A 16,585-nucleotide genomic window follows, 5' to 3' on the forward strand; every position below is an offset into this window, starting at 1 on the left:
CCCCTCCCGCGGGGCCCGCCGCCGCCGACGGCGACGCCCGCTCCGCGGCGCAGCCTGCCGCGGCCGCCCCCGCCCCCGAACCCTACCGGAGCTGCCGCGACCCGCGCGAAGGTACGACCCGCTCCGGTTCCCTGCTCGGGCCACTGATTGGTAGGTAGCACGACCAGCTGTTCCATGTACGGAAACGGAGCACTGTTGGAATCCGCTTTTTCCTTCCCGCAGCCGCGCGCATTTCGCGAGGTTCGCCTGCTGGGCCGGGCGCCCTCCCGTTCGCGCGGAATGCGGCTCGCCGGATCTCGAGATTTGGCGGGTTGAATCGGTGGATTTTTCTTCCCTGGAGGTACCGTAGCGAAGTAGTAATGCGGCGCGTGCCTTGCCGTTTCGGGCAAAGATGCCGTGGTTAGCTTCGAGATCAGCGGGCGAGCGCCTTTTTTTCTGCCCCGGTACTGATGGCCTGGTAGCGTGCTTGCTTTAGTTTCAAAGATAAAATAGTATTAGCCTGCTTATTTCGGGTAACCCCACGGTGCTCTTTACGGTACATTCGGTGCCCTCCCATACAGGCTGTTTAAGCTGCACGGCATGGTCAGTTAGTTGTAGGAGGTGGAAAACGCCAATGTGAATATGGCCAGTAGTTTCAGCCGTGTCATCGAGCCGTGAATGTATACTGAATGTTTGTTTGACAATGACGATGTGACTCTGGTACGCCTACTAGTTTATTTTTTCAGTTGCTGTAACGTTAGTTTGACAGAAGTACATGCTTTTATCGAATCGAACAGTTGTGCGTTCAAGTGCGCTCAGCTTTTCCATTTGCGATTTGCTGTGGCAGCATGTTTCAAAATATAATAGTATAGCCTGCTTATTTCGGGTAACCCCACGATTCTCTTTCCGGTACATATTGTGTCCTCACAGGCTGTTTAGGCTGGATGCAACCGCAAATTAGTTTAGCTGTTTAAGCTGGATGCCACAGGCTGTGAACATGGTCAGTAGCTTTAGCCGTGCATCGAGCTGTGCATATATACTGAATGCAGAAATGTGATCTCACGGTTCAAATGTTAGGCAATGAACAACGAGAATGTAGCTCTAGGACGTACATTAGTTTATCCAGTTGCTGTAACATTAGTTTGACAGAAGTACCATCAGCTTTTATCCAATCAAACAGTTGTGTTGAAGTACCATCAGCTTTTCCGTTCGCTGTGGCAGCATGTTGCTGTGACACCGGTGTGCCCCAACCAACTTCTCTGCTTTCTGCCTTCCATTTCTACAAGCGGGTGTGGTCTGGCTTGTCACTGATGGATCCTACTTACTAGAAATTGAGCATATCACGGGCAGGGTTAAAATGGTCAAATTTCAGTTGTAGGGAGTCTGAAAGAAAGCTCCTTTACATGCTTGGATGTCTTGGAGACCTGCTTTCACCATTTCCTCTTGCTTTGCCTTGCATGCATTATTTAAAATAGATAAGATCTTCTGTCTCGCTACTAATTCTTTTAGCATATGTAGTGCACAGTCCGTATGCCATTTTTCTACATATTCCCCAAGACATGAGACTCTCCTCTGCAAGGGATTGAAAAGATGGCATCAAAAGGTCCCCGGTCGAAGCTAGACCATGAGACAAGACCTAGACGCAAGAAGGTTAGCTTGCAGCTTTGACATCTCATTTACCAGCTGTATTTTATCATTGCTCTCTATCTTCCTCATCTCTTTACTTCGCATTTCGTATTTACATGATGGCAAATTTATCTGTATGTTAGGTATGCCATCCATTGCCAGTTATCACTTTGGTTTTAGTACATTGACTGAAACCTTTTCCCTATCTGTTCAGGCTCTTGAAGCTCCAAGGGAGCCTCGGAAGCCAAAAGTTCACTGGGACCATGTTCTGGGGGAAATGGTTTGGCTGTCAAAGGTTAGTTTCTGCTAATACAATTGAACACTTGCTATCCTCCTTTTAAATGGCGTAATATTGCAGGATTCTGTCATGGAGCTGTAGTTATTCTATTATCTTTTCTTCCTTAATTTAAATATCCCGCAGGAGTTTGAATCTGAGAGGAAGTGGAAGTTGTCCATGGCTAAAAAGATTGCTCAAAGGGCCAATATGGGTGTAGTTGACCAAGCAACAAAGGATGAGAAAAAACAGAAGGTTTGCATTATCTATATGATATAACCAATCTATATTTTTTATACTTTATTTGAGCGTTACCAAATCAAGGGATGCCTTTATTTCTACTATCCAGATATCGATTCCATGGAGTTGTATCTTAGTTTGATGATCCTTTTTTTGCAGGAGGGGGAACATCGCCTGAGAAAAGTTGCCCTAAATATTTCTAAGGATGTGAAGAAGTTCTGGACCAAAATAGAGAAGTTGGCAAGTTTTCCTTTTGTGTGCCTTACTGTACCACTTACTTTACTATGTCATGTTCCCAAGAAACTGAACCAATATCACTTAATGATGTGAATGTAGGTTCTCTATAAGAATCAGCTAGAGGTTGAGGAAAGGAAGAAAAAGGCCCTCGATAAGCAGCTTGATTTCCTTTTAGGTCAGACTGAAAGGTACCACCATCTATTGTTGGTTGATTTTCCGTGTCTATTTCAAACCTTGGATTTTTTATTTTAGGTCAATTGGCCCTGGCTGCATGCTAAGCTTCTGTCATTTGCTTTGAATTTTCAGATATTCTACAATGTTGGCTGAAAATCTCGTGGATGTTCCCCATTTGCAAACACAAGAAAATGGACTGTTACAGACAAATGTACTATCCAAGGAGGAAGTAGCAGGACCTTCCCAGACTAATCAACTGTCCCAGGAGGAAGTAGCAGGACCTTCCCAGACTAATCAACCATCCCAGGAGGAAGTGGCAGGACCGTCACAGACTAATCAACCATTGCAGGAGGATGTAGCAGAACCTTCGCAGACTAATCAACCATTGCAGGAGGATGTAGCAGAACCTTCGCACACTAATCAACCATTGCAGGAGGATGTAGCAGAACCTTTGCACGCTAATCAACCAGCGCAGGAGGAAGTAGCTGAGGAGAACATAAATGCAGCAACTCCTGATGATCTAGGTGTTTAGCTTGACAAATTACTGCATGCTTCAGAAAACTTATCCAGTTAACTGTCCTTTTCTTTAGGCTTTAACACTTTTTAGTTGCAGATACAATGGAAACTGATGATGACTACGATAGCAGCTCCTTGAACGAAGAACAGGTAAGCTAATATATTTTGTTTGCCCATGTTTTTATTTTGTCCATATGAATCCTAAGGATCTTAGTACAAAACATTATTGTTGTGAATAAGTTGAACAATTTGTTTTTATTGGCAGTTTGCCATTTTCTTGTTCTGTTTTTCATGCCAGTATGTTATGATACCACATTTCTGCTCGGCACTCCTAGATTTCTGTTGATTAGCTGCTGTTCAAAATAACAAAATATAGTACAACATGACATATACCTAAGTATTGTTATGATACTGCATTTCTGCCCCTGCTAGAAATCTTCATTGTTTTCGCAACATATGAATCACTCTGATATGTGTTGGTACTGCAGGAAGATGACGAGCGCACAATTGATGAGGATGAAGCCCAAATCACGGAGGCTGAGCGCAATGAAGAATTAGCTGCATTGCAGGCAGAAGCTGACATACCAATTGATGATCTTCTTAAGTCGTATCTCAAAAGCCAAGGTGATCCCCGAAAGCAGTTCTCTTCTACCTGCCTTAACATATGTAGAGACAGCACTGTGCTCTATTTGTTGCTAAATTGATAAATTGATCAGCTCAAGCATTCTTAGTTAGCAGGGAAAGCAGTCCAGCTAACAAAGACACTTGCAGCAACTCAGATTTGAAGAATTCAACTAAAGGTTAGATTTTCAAATACCTGTATGGCATTAGGAAACTGAAATACTGCATACTCATTTATGTCTTTCCAAATTAATCTGGCCTTTTTGCTGTTTATTATCAGATTCTTCAAACCAAGTTAATGGCTGTAATCATGATTCTGGTTATACTTCAAGTGACGAAGGCAATTTTTCTGAGGAAGTTGATGATAGCCACCATTATGCTGAGTTTGTGAAGAGGAATCATGTACAGTTGTTTTCCTTGTGCCTTTTTTTGCATATGGCCATGTGTGTGAGAGAGCCAAGGCTATCAAGTTATAGAATGTTCTCTAACCTTCTACTAATTTTTTTTTTTGCAGGGGAAAAGTAACGGCGGTATCTCTGGTGAGCAGGTATACATTTCAATAACCTGTTTTACTGTTGTAGAATTTCTCTCCTCGTTACAAAATCATCTAACTTTGAAAAAAAACTTCATTTCCTCCCTCGCTTGTTGCTTGACTAGTGTTCACCCTGAACTGTAATACAGTTTAGAATATATCATTTTGTTTTGTGAAAAATCTACTTTTCGCCAGTTGCGTGAGTCTGATTTTCACCCCAAACCCTGACATGTCTGGACTCTTGAAGCCAAGCAAATCTTGTCAGTAGACTGGTTTAGTGAGTGGTTTTTGGTGATGTGGCATACTAGTAACTTAGCACGAACTTGATGCCAAAATTCATCGGACTAAAAGTGGTGGTGGATTTATCGGGGGGAGTGATCATGAGATCCAGATTCACCAGCAATTTTGAAGAGGAGCTCACTAGGTCAGTTGAACAATGCGGTGGACTTGATCAGTTTCTTCTTTCCCAGTCTGCTGCACCGCCCCCTTTCTTTCACCAATTTGGGCTTCACTCTAGTTTTCCATCGTACACTTCCCATCCACTGAATTGAAGCTACCTTTTAACCTGCTCGTCCTCTGCCATTCCTCCCCATCCTTGTGGAGTCAGCCCTTGTCTGTGTTGTGCGACAGTGCTTGAACAGATTGACGTGGTTAGCGAAGCATGTGAGGTGGACATGTTGGATCTGCATGTTGAACACATTCACCTCAGGTATCAGTTTCTTTGTGCAGAGCACTCCTAAAGATTAGCTGAAGCAGGCCCTTGCTTTACCCCCAGGATTGCATGGGAGGGAGGCAAATACAAAGATGGTGTTTCAAAAACAAATGTGCCACTTGCACTTCGGGTCTATTGCCTACCGGAGGTTGAGGTGGCAGCCATGTCATCCAAAACTGTTTTTCCAACTAGATTAAGATAACATTTTCTTTGAGGGTTGAGGTTCATCTTAACGGTATGTTAATTTATGGTAAAAAGTTAAGTCTCACTTAAGAGTTTAGGGAGGGATAGTTAAAATCTGAGGAAGGGTCACAACAACAGAATGCCGAAATGCCAATGGGAAATATGCATTAGAGAGTTTTGGAGTGTGAAGTAGGAAGGGACAAATTAACAAGATGTTGAAAATCTTAATGGCAATAATCCCTTTTCACTTCCTTTGTCCAACTAACATGCACAGTCAAGATTTTCTATTAATGATGGACCATGCTGATGCCTATTGAATGGGATAATCTTTCTGCTCAACCTTCTCCACAGCTTAAAAACCAGAGGCATGCGACATAGGAACCGTGAACTGGAGTAGTAATTGGCAAGCGTTCACAGGTTGAATAGCTTGCTGAAAATTGTTAACGTGGATTGAAATACCAAGCAATCCTAGTGATTATCCTGTTTGTGTTTTGGCATGATCTGCTTTGGTGTAATAAATGCGAAAGTATACCTAAGTCAACGATCTGTTTTTCTTCTTAAGTACTGTGTGGGGAATCTATGGTTTTGCATACTAACTCGTATTGTTTATTATTTTCAGGAGGATAACGATTATGTTTGTACTGATGAAGGAAAGGTAGTGCACCCATCTTCATCTGATTTCTTCACCACTTGCTTGTTTGCTGATACTTAACGTTATACTAATTGGATGGAAGTTGCTCTGGAAGATTCGAAACACATCCTTTCATGATTCATGGAGTAGCCATGTGCATTGAATTCTCGTACCGTTCGTATATGTGTTTATCTTTGTCTATTTGGGAGCCTTATTAGATCCATCTATTTGGTAGGATGATGAAGCAACTTTATCTGAAGAGGAAGATTTGGCAAAGAAAGATGGCCCTGATCCTTTGGATGAGGTGATTTTATACATTAGTCAGTAATGTGGTTGAACTGTTCACATTGTCATTTTGAGCTGCTGTAGTTGTGAATTTACGGATTTGGTTACTACATGAATGAACTAGTCAGTAAAACCTGCTCGTGCAATTGATTCACTATCAATGTCATACAATGCAACTACCAAAGATTAGCACTTTTTCAGTATTTTAATTGGTTATAAGCTTCTGATGGCCATTCTCTTAGTAGCACATCTGTAGAGCAAATTGTGAAATTCTGATTCTGTCAATCTGCTATCTGACTTTTAAGCAAAATTTAATTTAAGATGGATATTTGGGCAAAGAGCTTCCAAAGTTTTAGAGGTTTTTGTTATGTCTGTTAAACAAAGTGTCTTGGGCGCATGCACACAAAATGCCCCTATGTTCTAGATATCAGAAAACAACTGAGCTTTATTGTTTGCTTGTGAAGCCAGAGTGGAAAACAATGAGAAAACTGAGTGAGGTCAGAACCACTGCAGTGAAAGATGGGTCTAAAATGATTAATGTTCATTGACTGAACTTTATTTTAATTAAAGACCTAGCATACATTTGTAGAAAACCCAGATGGGGGCATTGGGCTGTTTTAAGTTGCTTGTGTGTTTAAGACCCTTTTATTTGAGGTTCCAATTTTATGATCATTGCACGCATATACTAGCTTCGCCCTTGCATATTTCCTACTAACTCTTTATCATTGATCTTGTTTCGTAAATACAGATTAAGCTTCTGCAAAAAGAGAGTGAGATCCCACTAGAAGAACTTCTTGCGAGGTACCCAAAGGTATGCAGATTTTCCATTTGCTTTCTTCAATTGCATTTTACTGTGGTCCATCTGTAATGCCCTTTTTATATTTATATAGGATGGCTATGCAGATGACGTAACAACAGAACTGGAGGATTCACCCACACATTCTAGCGAAGAGGTTAATAGTGACATGTCTCTGGATGATCTACCTGCGGACTTGGAACTGAACAATGATACGTCTGAAAATCATGAAATAGCAGAAGTGCTGGGAACTGAGCATGTGAGCGGCAATGCCCTACAACTAGAAATAGTTTCAGAGCCTAGCGTGCAAGAAACCTCTGTTAAAGGAGACGAGCTGACTGATGCTAAGGTGATGGCCGATGAGGAAGCTAGTGTACAAGAATGTTCTGTTGAAGAAGTTGAGATGACCGATGCTAAGGTGATGGCCGATCAGGAAACTATTGTACAAGAATGTCCTGTTAAAGAAGATGAGCTGACTGATGCTAAGGTGATGGCCGATGAGGAAACTAGTGTACAAGAACGTTCTGTTAAAGAAGATGAGCTGACTGATGCTAAGGCGATTGCCGATGAGGAAACTGGTGACAGTGTAATGGCTGATGCTGCTGCTGCTGCAAGAGCAGCACAACCAACTGGGAACACCTTCTCAACAACGAGTGTCCGCACGAAATTCCCATTCCTTCTCAAGCATTCTCTTCGGGAATATCAGCATATTGGGTTGGACTGGTTGGTTGCTATGTATGAAAAGAGGCTGAATGGAATTTTAGCAGATGAAATGGGTTTAGGGAAGACGATCATGACTATCTCCTTGCTAGCACACCTTGCATGTGAGAAGGGGATATGGGGTCCACATCTTATTGTCGTGCCAACCAGTGTTATGTTAAATTGGGAGACAGAATTTCTGAAATGGTGTCCTGCCTTTAAAATACTTACTTATTTTGGAAGTGCAAAGGAGAGAAAGCAGAAACGTCAAGGTTGGATGAAGCCAAATTTTTTCCATGTATGCATCACGACATACAGGCTAGTTATTCAGGACTCCAAAGCGTTCAAGCGAAAGAAGTGGAAGTATCTTATTCTTGATGAGGCTCATCTGATAAAGAACTGGAAATCACAAAGATGGCAGACTCTGCTGAATTTTAATTCGAAACGACGTATTCTGTTGACTGGAACTCCTTTGCAAAATGACCTTATGGAACTTTGGTCTCTCATGCACTTTTTGATGCCACATGTATTCCAGTCTCACCAAGAGTTCAAGGATTGGTTCTGCAATCCAATATCAGGAATGGTGGAGGGCCAAGACAAGGTAAACAAGGAAGTTATCGATCGGTTGCACAATGTCCTCCGCCCATTTATATTACGGCGATTGAAACGAGATGTTGAGAAACAGTTACCACAGAAGCATGAGCATGTCATATATTGCCGACTTTCCAGAAGGCAAAGAAACTTGTATGAAGATTTTATTGCCAGCTCAGATACACAAGCAACACTGTCAAGTGGCAACTATTTTGGTATGATTAGCATCATTATGCAACTCAGAAAGGTCTGTAACCATCCGGATCTTTTTGAAGGCCGCCCAATTATCAGCTCATTTGACATGGCAGGGATTGACATGCAGATCAGCTCTTCTGTTTGCATGGTCCTGGATAAGGGCCCATTTTCTCAGGCTGGTCTGTCTGATATGAACCTTGTGTTTACTCAAAATGAATTTAATATGACTTCTTGGGAGGCGGATGAGGTTGCTGCTGTCTTTCTTCCAGGCATCACCTCTAGGGGCTCTGGTGCAGAGATTTCTTGCTCTAGCAAGGCTGGTCAGAGAAGTAATGGAACAAATATTTTTGAAGAAATTCAGAAAGCCTTGCAGGAGGAGAGAATTAAAGAGGCCAAAGAAAGAGCAGCTTCAATTGCTTGGTGGAATAGGTTGAGATGCGAGAAGAGGCCTGTTTATGGTAGAAACATTAGAGAGCTTCTGACCATAAGACATCCTATGTGTGATGTTCTTGAGAAGAAGAACAACCCTTCATGCTACATGGATTTTTCATCGAGTCTAGCAGATCTTGTTCTTTCATCTGTGGAACGCTTCAATAAAATGCTTGGCTTTATTGAATCATTTACTTTTGCAATTCCTGCTGCACGGGCTGCTACTCCTATTTGCTGGTGCAAAAAAAGGAATTCACCTGTTCTTCTTGGACCAGCTTACAGAGAACAATGTATGAATGAGTTCTCGCCCATTCTCTCCCCTATAAGGCCTGCAATTGTTCGCCGTCAAGTGTACTTCCCGGACAGGCGCTTGATCCAGTTTGACTGTGGGAAGTTGCAGGAGCTTGCTGTCTTGCTGAGACGTTTGAAGTCAGAAGGACACAGAGCCTTGATATTTACTCAGATGACCAAGATGCTTGATACTTTGGAGGAATTCATTAATTTGTATGGCTATACATATTTGAGGTTAGATGGTTCTACCCAGCCAGAAGAGAGGCAGACACTAATGCAGAGGTTCAATACAAACCCGAAGTTTTTTCTTTTCATTTTATCCACTCGCAGTGGCGGTGTGGGAGTCAACCTAGTAGGGGCAGACACTGTTATATTCTATGACAGTGACTGGAACCCTGCAATGGATCAACAAGCCCAAGACAGATGCCACAGGATAGGACAAACACGTGAAGTTAACATCTATAGGCTAATTAGTGAGAGCACTATAGAGGAGAATATTCTCAAGAAAGCAAATCAGAAGCGAACACTTGATGATTTAGTGATACAACGCGGTTGTTACAATACAGAGTTCTTCAAGAAGCTAGACCCTATGGAATTTTTTTCTGGGCACACAGCTCTTAATGTCGAAGAACAGCCGAGGGATCGCTCTATGACTGCTGTATCCTCAAATGAAACTGGTCTGGCTCTGTCAAATGCAGATGTTGAAGCAGCTATTAGACAGGCAGAAGACGAAGCTGACTATATGGCTCTCAAAAGGTTGGAGCAGGAAGAGGCTGCAGACAATCAAGAATTCAGTGAGGAGGTTGCTGGAAGGCTAGAGGATGATGAGCTTGTAAATGAGGAGGATACAAAACCTGATGATCACACCAGTGAAGAGCATAAACATCAAAGTTCTGATGCGGATAAGGATAAAAATGTTGGTTTACCTGTGAACCAAATAAATGAAGAAAAGGCTCTTACATTGGCTGCAGGTGATGGAGATATGGATATGCTTGCTGATGTTAAGCAAATGGCTGCTGCAGCAGCTGCAGCAGGACAAGCGAGTTCATCTTTTGAAAATCACCTTCGGCCAATAGATAGATATGCAATGCGGTTTTTGGAGCTCTGGGATCCAATAATTGACAAAGCTGCTGTAAATTATCAGGTGAATGTTGCAGAGGAAGAATGGGAACTTGAACGCATTGAAAAACTCAAAGAAGATTTAGAAGCAGAAATTGATGAAGACCAGGAACCACTATCTTATGAGTGTAAGTGATTTCATGTTGATACTGACTGCACTCATGTTTGTCTTCTAAAAGTTCGTTGAGTCACTTTATTTTTTGCAATCGGTTCGAGCTAGTGCTCTCCTCAATGCATGACTCGCTCCTTTTTCTTATGTTCCAGTGTATTGACATTGTTTCAATTGCAGCATGGGATGTTGATTTCGCTACTACAGCGTATCGCCAACAGGTTGAGGCTCTAGCTAAAAAGCAGGTTAGTTTATATCTCAAGTTCTTGTGTGTGTGCCTCTTGTACATAGTACTATGAGTATTAATGTCGTCCGTGCTGTAATACGTGCAGTTGTTGGAAGAACAGGAAAGACAAGCTCTTGAAGCAGCCAAAGAGCTAGAGGAAATGAATGAAATGGCAAGGTAATGAGCAATTATGCTCTCAGCGCATTCACACTTTTATCATTGATGTATAGAATTACCTGTTCTATAGTTCTGTTAGACACTCCTCTACTACACTACTGTCCCTACTCTTCTTGCAGTAATATCATGCTATACATGCAATTCTTATATGCTTTTCTGCTGTTGACCAAATAAATGACTGTTTCCTTTTGTCATCCTTTTATAGCAGTCACCGCAAAAAGTCAAAGAAGAAGAAAAGGAAGGCAGGCAAGTTTAAGTCTTTAAAAAAAGGACGTGTGTCATCTGAGTCAGAGGCCATGCATGATGAAACGTCTGTAGATACTATGAGTATTGATGACAATGCACCCTCGCCAGAGCTTATGAGTGATGAATCACCACATCATGGTTCACATAAGCGTAAAAAGATGACACCTAGAAATGAGGAAGTGAGCAGCAGTAGCAGAGCCCTGAAGAAGTTCAAGAAAGCCCCTAAATCGAACTTCACTCCTGAGTCCTCATCACATAAGCACTCGCTCGAAGGCAAGCAACTCAAGTTGATGGATGAAGTGAATGATTCTGATCCAAAGTCGGTGAGAATTAAGAGTGATGGCCGGATTTCCATGCCCTCCATGCCAGCAAAACGTGTTATGGTAATTAAGCCTGAGAGGTTGAAGAAGAAGGGTCTTTTGTGGCCTCGAGATTGTGCTTTAGATTCGTGGACTACCGAGGAAGATGCAGTTCTTTGTGGAACTGTACATGAGTACGGTCCTGTTTGGGAACTGGCTAGTGACTTTCTTCATTCCATACCTGGTGGTGCATTTTATAGGGGAAGATATCGTCATCCTGTACATTGCTGTGAGAGATTCCGAGAATTATTCTGCAAATATGTATTGTCAGCTACTGACAATGCAAACAGTGAGAAGGCTCCTTCTGGTGCCGGGAAGGCTGTCTTGAAAGTATCTGAGGTGAGTTGATTTACTGTTATCTTTGTAGAGGAGAAATTTCCAACATGAGGATATTTTTGCATGTTCATGCTTTCCAGTACTATTGTCCTCTGGTTTATTTTACAGTAAGGTCCAGTTCTTTTGGTGGCTTATGACATAAGCCAACCCTTTCCAGCTTGTTTTAGAAATCGCCCCTATATTTGTTGAGGCATATTTCTAGAAGCCTAGGGGGCAGCTTATATTTTAAAAGCACAAAAAGAACTGGGCTTAAGTCTGAAATGGTGCATGTGTGAAACATGCCACTGACACAATATGGAGTATCTTGGAGTGAAACATCCTACTGTTTATTTCAGAATTTCCTTTTCTCAGAAACTCAACATAGCACTGGATTCCTCTTTTTTGAGTTATGGTAATTGCTGAATACTGACCAACTTTCTATTGCTGCTGGGAAGAGAATTTCATCTCTGACCAGTAAGCAAGTCAGCATAGCTCTGCTGACCAGTAATCCTCTCTGAAATTCATAAGCGAGTAAATAGTCAAGCGGTATGTGTAAATATGTGTGCTAGGCTTGATACAATATTGAAATTACGTGGCTTCTTCCACATGTCTCTTTTTTCCTTGGGTCATATAGTTTGACATCATTTTTCTCTCCAGGTGTTTGTCAGCTATATTATGTGCCTTTCAGCTGTGCTTGTTAGCCACATATTGACCATTTCTCTATGACATCTTTCAGGATCAAACTCGGATGTTGCTGAATGTGATCAGTGAAATTCCTAACAACGAGTTGCTTCTCCAGAAACATTTCATGGCCATACTTTCTTCTGTTTGGAGATCAAAATGTGCTCATGAGTCCCGACATGTTACAAGTGTTTGTTCTAGTGCAACCCATAAGCCTGTTAGATTGAGTGAGAACTGGTCCATGGCAAACGACAAGCCATCATTTAATCTGGTAAGGACAGCCCTCGTAGACGCACAGGCCCAATGTTCAAGAGTGGCAATACCAACAAGCAACCAGGAACCTCGCCGGAGGCATTTAGATTTAGTATTGGATTTCCGGACAGATCGACATGCTTACCAGGCTGACTTTCCATCTTTAGTGAATGTGTCCATTCTAGAACCAGATCCTATTAGACGCACTGTTGTGCCGGTGGAACAATCACTGCTGTCTGGGCTTCCTCATAGACATGCTGAGAACAGATTCAGGTCAGTGGTGTCTAATGCTTTATTGTTGCAGTGCTGGTGACCCTTATTGTCCTTGTTTTGTAATCGAGATGAGCAGTTGTGCTTCAAATTATTTGAACCTTCATGTTGTTTTGCAGGATAGCATCAGAAGCTTGTTTTGAAGGGGAAGGTTCTCACTGGGCATCATCTGTCCACATGAATGATGCTGCTCGACATAAATCTGGTTCAAAGTCCACAGGAAAACACAAAGCAGCTTCAGAATCGGGAAGACCACCGAAATCGAAAATTCAGAGGACGGCTGAACCGCAGGAAATGCCGGCTTTGAAGTTTGATTTTCTCCGATCCCCCCGGCAACTGTTGACAAGTGCAGCTGAGTTCCCCATCACACAGTCCCTATCCGACTTTGGCATCGATGATTCTGAGTTGACCTACATGGAGGATCTTCCTCTAGAAGAGACTGACACTGAGTTTGCCCCGTCCCAGTATGACCCAGTTTCCCTTGCTGGTATCGAGGAGTTGGATCCTCTTGTGGATTTGACAGACATTGGATGAGAATAAATGGACATTTTGGTCTAGATAGCATGCATGCCCTTCTATCAAGAGCAGACAAGATTTTGTCTCTGGCAGGGAGCCGAAGGATATGCGGTCGAGTTGCTCAGCCATGCATGGTTTTGCTTGCAATCTTGGTCATGATTGGCGGGAGCGGTGCTGTCGGCGAGGCCACGTGGATCCTGATGAGTTTGGAGCATGGGGGTTTGCTGCTGCACTAATGGAGGCATTGGGGGTACTCTCTATACATGTATGTATATTGTTAGTCTAGGATCCTAGGATGTAGAAGTGAGTCTCCCTCCCTCCCCCATCTGTGTCGAGAGATCCATCTTGTAACTTCACCATACATGTAAATTTTGCTTAGCAGATGCCAGCAGGGACGGAAAAGAGGAGGCCCTCGTCGTAGCCCTGCCGTGATTTCTTGATTGTTGCTCCCTTGGCCGTTTAATCCATTCCTGTCATTTTTCCTACCTGGCACTAGAAAATTAACAGTCGTGTACCCCCTGGCTGTGAAACAGATACTTGGATCAATTGCTCTTGAGAGAATTCGGTGTTCAGATTCTTGTGGACCAATGATTCTCTCCGTTTGTGTTGATCCTGAAGTTCGTACGAGCAACAATTTGTTTGTGTTGATCCTGAAGTTCGTACGAGCAACAATTTGCCTCGGGTGGATTCTCTGTGTGCTTCATTTATGTCCTAATTGATAATCTTCTTTTGTAGCTGGAATAATGTTCGTATTGTTGTTTCTAAGTTTAGGTTTTGTGAAAAATTTGGCAGTTGCAAGAATTAGAGATCTATGGCAAACACTTTCGGTATGTTATGTGTGGTGAAGGAGTTGAACCTGGAGCATCTGTACTGTGTAAGAGATTTGCAACATTATATCATCTTTGAACCTTTGACGTGTATTCAGATTACTGTGGGAGTTCTTTGCCTGCTCTACCATGTACATTTCTTGGTTTCGATGTAGATGCGGTTAGTGCAAATATTTGAAGCCTTGAGTTGTTCTTTCATTGTTTGTATCCTAGCAAAAAGGCCGCGCGATGCAACGGGACAAACAAAATCATAATCTCTAATGCCCATGACCACATTTTGCTGCATCACCGAGATATACTATCACTCTCAATTTCATGAAACCATGAATAACTTTTGGAACCGTTAACATTTTTTGAACTCTTGCACATATTCGAACTTTGATTTCTTGAACATTTGTTTTCAAAATTATGATTATTTTTTAAATAAGAAAATATTTTGAACAAAACCGCAAGCATCTTTTGAATCCACAAACATTTAATGATTTATTATACATTTTATTTCAAAATTGTCATTTTTTTTACAATCAGAAAATTTATGAAGTTCGTAATTATTTAAAGTAGAGAAAAGCAAAAACAAAAAAGAAAAAAAAGAAAAATAATAATTAAAAAACAGGCCGCTCGGATATGGGCCGGCTCAAACGGGTGCGCTGCTTCTTCTCCCAGCAAAGGGCCCGTCCATGTAACGGGAGAAAATGAGAATTTTCAATGGCCATTATCACATTTTGCTGCATCACCGAGATAAACTATCACTCTCAATTTCGTGAAATCATGAATATTTTTTTAAACTCATGAACATATTTGAAATCGTGAATATTTTCAATTTCATGAACACTTTTACTAGTTGAGTACATTTTTAATTTTTTTTGAACATTTCTTTAACAATTTTCTTGAATCTGCGACCATTTTTCGAATGGACGGATATTGTTTTGAAAATTTGCAGCATAGTTTCTGAAATTCATGAACATTTTTTGGACTTAACGTACATTTTTTGATTTAACAAACATTTTGAAATGCATAACCACTTTTTGAATCAGCGAATATTTCATGAGTGAATAAACTATTTTGTAAGTCATGAACAGTTTTGAATTTTTAGGATATTTTTCCATTCGTGAACATTTTTTGAATTCCCAAAAAATTTGTTCAATTTCATTAACATTATTTAATACAAGAACTATTTATAAAATTATGAACATTTTTTGATTTCCCAAAAAATTGTTTTCAAAATTTTGAACATTTTTTGAGGGCAATTTCCATGACGTACCGCAAGAAGCAATAGCCTGAAACACACTTATATGATATGGTCAACAGAACTGCTCTTGTTAGTGTGTTTTTCTTTTCATTTTTGAGCTGGCCAGAAGCAGTGTTGTTAGTGGGGTGGTTTGCAAAAGAACTGGCTCTAATAGAGCCACAAACGAGCCCTCAAAGCAATCTAAGACACTAAATTGTCCGATCTTAAGTACGAACGTGCCTGAATCTTTGAAATCACGAGAAGTACTCCATGCAAAGATCACTTCCGTTGGCCACTTATCGCAGCCTAAGAGTTATCTTTTTTTTTTCATAGATCCGTTTATTCGAAATGTTTTATCTCTTAAACCGTGCGTCCAAATCTCGAACCGTTTTCACCCTTGGATTCTTCGCATCGAGATCGTTAAACTAAATCTCATGTTGATAGGTTTTGACGTACTTTATTTTTCATGAAAAAAACCGGGCGAAAAAAGCACACCTTGAGCTCCCGTTTGTGATGTACGAGTAAGGCGATAGTTCTTAAGTCGAAACAAACCTGTTTTTTCCATTGTTTCTTCTCCCTTTTTTCCTTTTTTTTCCTTTTTTTCTTTGCCTTTTCTCTCTTTTCATTTGTTTTTTCTTTTCTGGTTGTTTTTTTGGTTTTCTTGTTTTCTTTTGTTTCTTTTTTTAATCTTTATTGTAGTTGTTTCTTTGCCTTTTTCCTTTTTTATTTAGTTTATTTTGTTACTTTTTGGATTTAATCTTTTTGTTCTCTTTGTTTCTTTTGGTTACATTCTACATTTTTTTGTATATGGCAACGGTATTTTTCTACACATTTATCATTCTTACAATACAAATTTAACATTTTTTAATACATGGTCAACATTTTTTCTATAAGTATGTAACATTTTCCAATTCCTTGATTAACATTTTTGAAATAATTGTTCAACATTTTTAAATGGTTGCTTAACATTTTTATATACATGACAACAAATCTTCATTTTTTAATACATGGTCAACATTTTTTCTATACACAATTAACATTTCCAAATGCTTGATTAACAATTTTTAAATATTCATTCAACATTTTCTTTAAATTCTTTATTAACAATTTTGTATACACGATAAAAAAAGATCATGATTTCTTTAATACATGGTCAACATTCTTTCTATACACAATTAACATTTTTGAAATGATTGACTAACATTTTAAAATACTTGTTCAACATTTTTTGAAATGGTTGACTAACATT

General features: G+C 40.7%; 1 protein-coding gene across 6 annotated transcripts; it reads left to right on the forward strand.

Moving 5' to 3' along the window:
- Positions 1–56: 56 nt before the first annotated feature.
- Positions 57–13,869, forward strand: LOC119335875 (protein PHOTOPERIOD-INDEPENDENT EARLY FLOWERING 1-like). 6 transcript variants are annotated; one of them, XM_037607925.1, is made up of 21 exons: positions 57–111; positions 1,498–1,629; positions 1,820–1,900; positions 2,027–2,134; positions 2,279–2,359; positions 2,456–2,544; positions 2,663–3,054; positions 3,138–3,196; positions 3,535–3,670; positions 3,763–3,846; positions 3,948–4,069; positions 4,182–4,214; positions 5,714–5,749; positions 5,961–6,029; positions 6,759–6,821; positions 6,901–10,258; positions 10,420–10,484; positions 10,572–10,642; positions 10,848–11,586; positions 12,299–12,768; positions 12,885–13,869. In XM_037607925.1, exons 2-21 carry the CDS (start codon positions 1,570–1,572, stop codon positions 13,297–13,299), a joined length of 6,531 nt encoding a protein of 2,176 aa, XP_037463822.1. In that variant the 5' UTR covers positions 57–111; positions 1,498–1,569; the 3' UTR covers positions 13,300–13,869. The 6 variants fall into 6 exon arrangements, with proteins under 6 accessions (XP_037463822.1, XP_037463823.1, XP_037463825.1 ...); XM_037607926.1 differs by having other exon boundaries at positions 10,851–11,586; XM_037607928.1 differs by having other exon boundaries at positions 3,778–3,846.
- Positions 13,870–16,585: the final 2,716 nt, after the last annotated feature.

This window comes from Triticum dicoccoides, chromosome 7B (assembly GCF_002162155.2).
Source record: "Triticum dicoccoides isolate Atlit2015 ecotype Zavitan chromosome 7B, WEW_v2.0, whole genome shotgun sequence".
NCBI lineage: Eukaryota > Viridiplantae > Streptophyta > Magnoliopsida > Poales > Poaceae > Triticum > Triticum dicoccoides.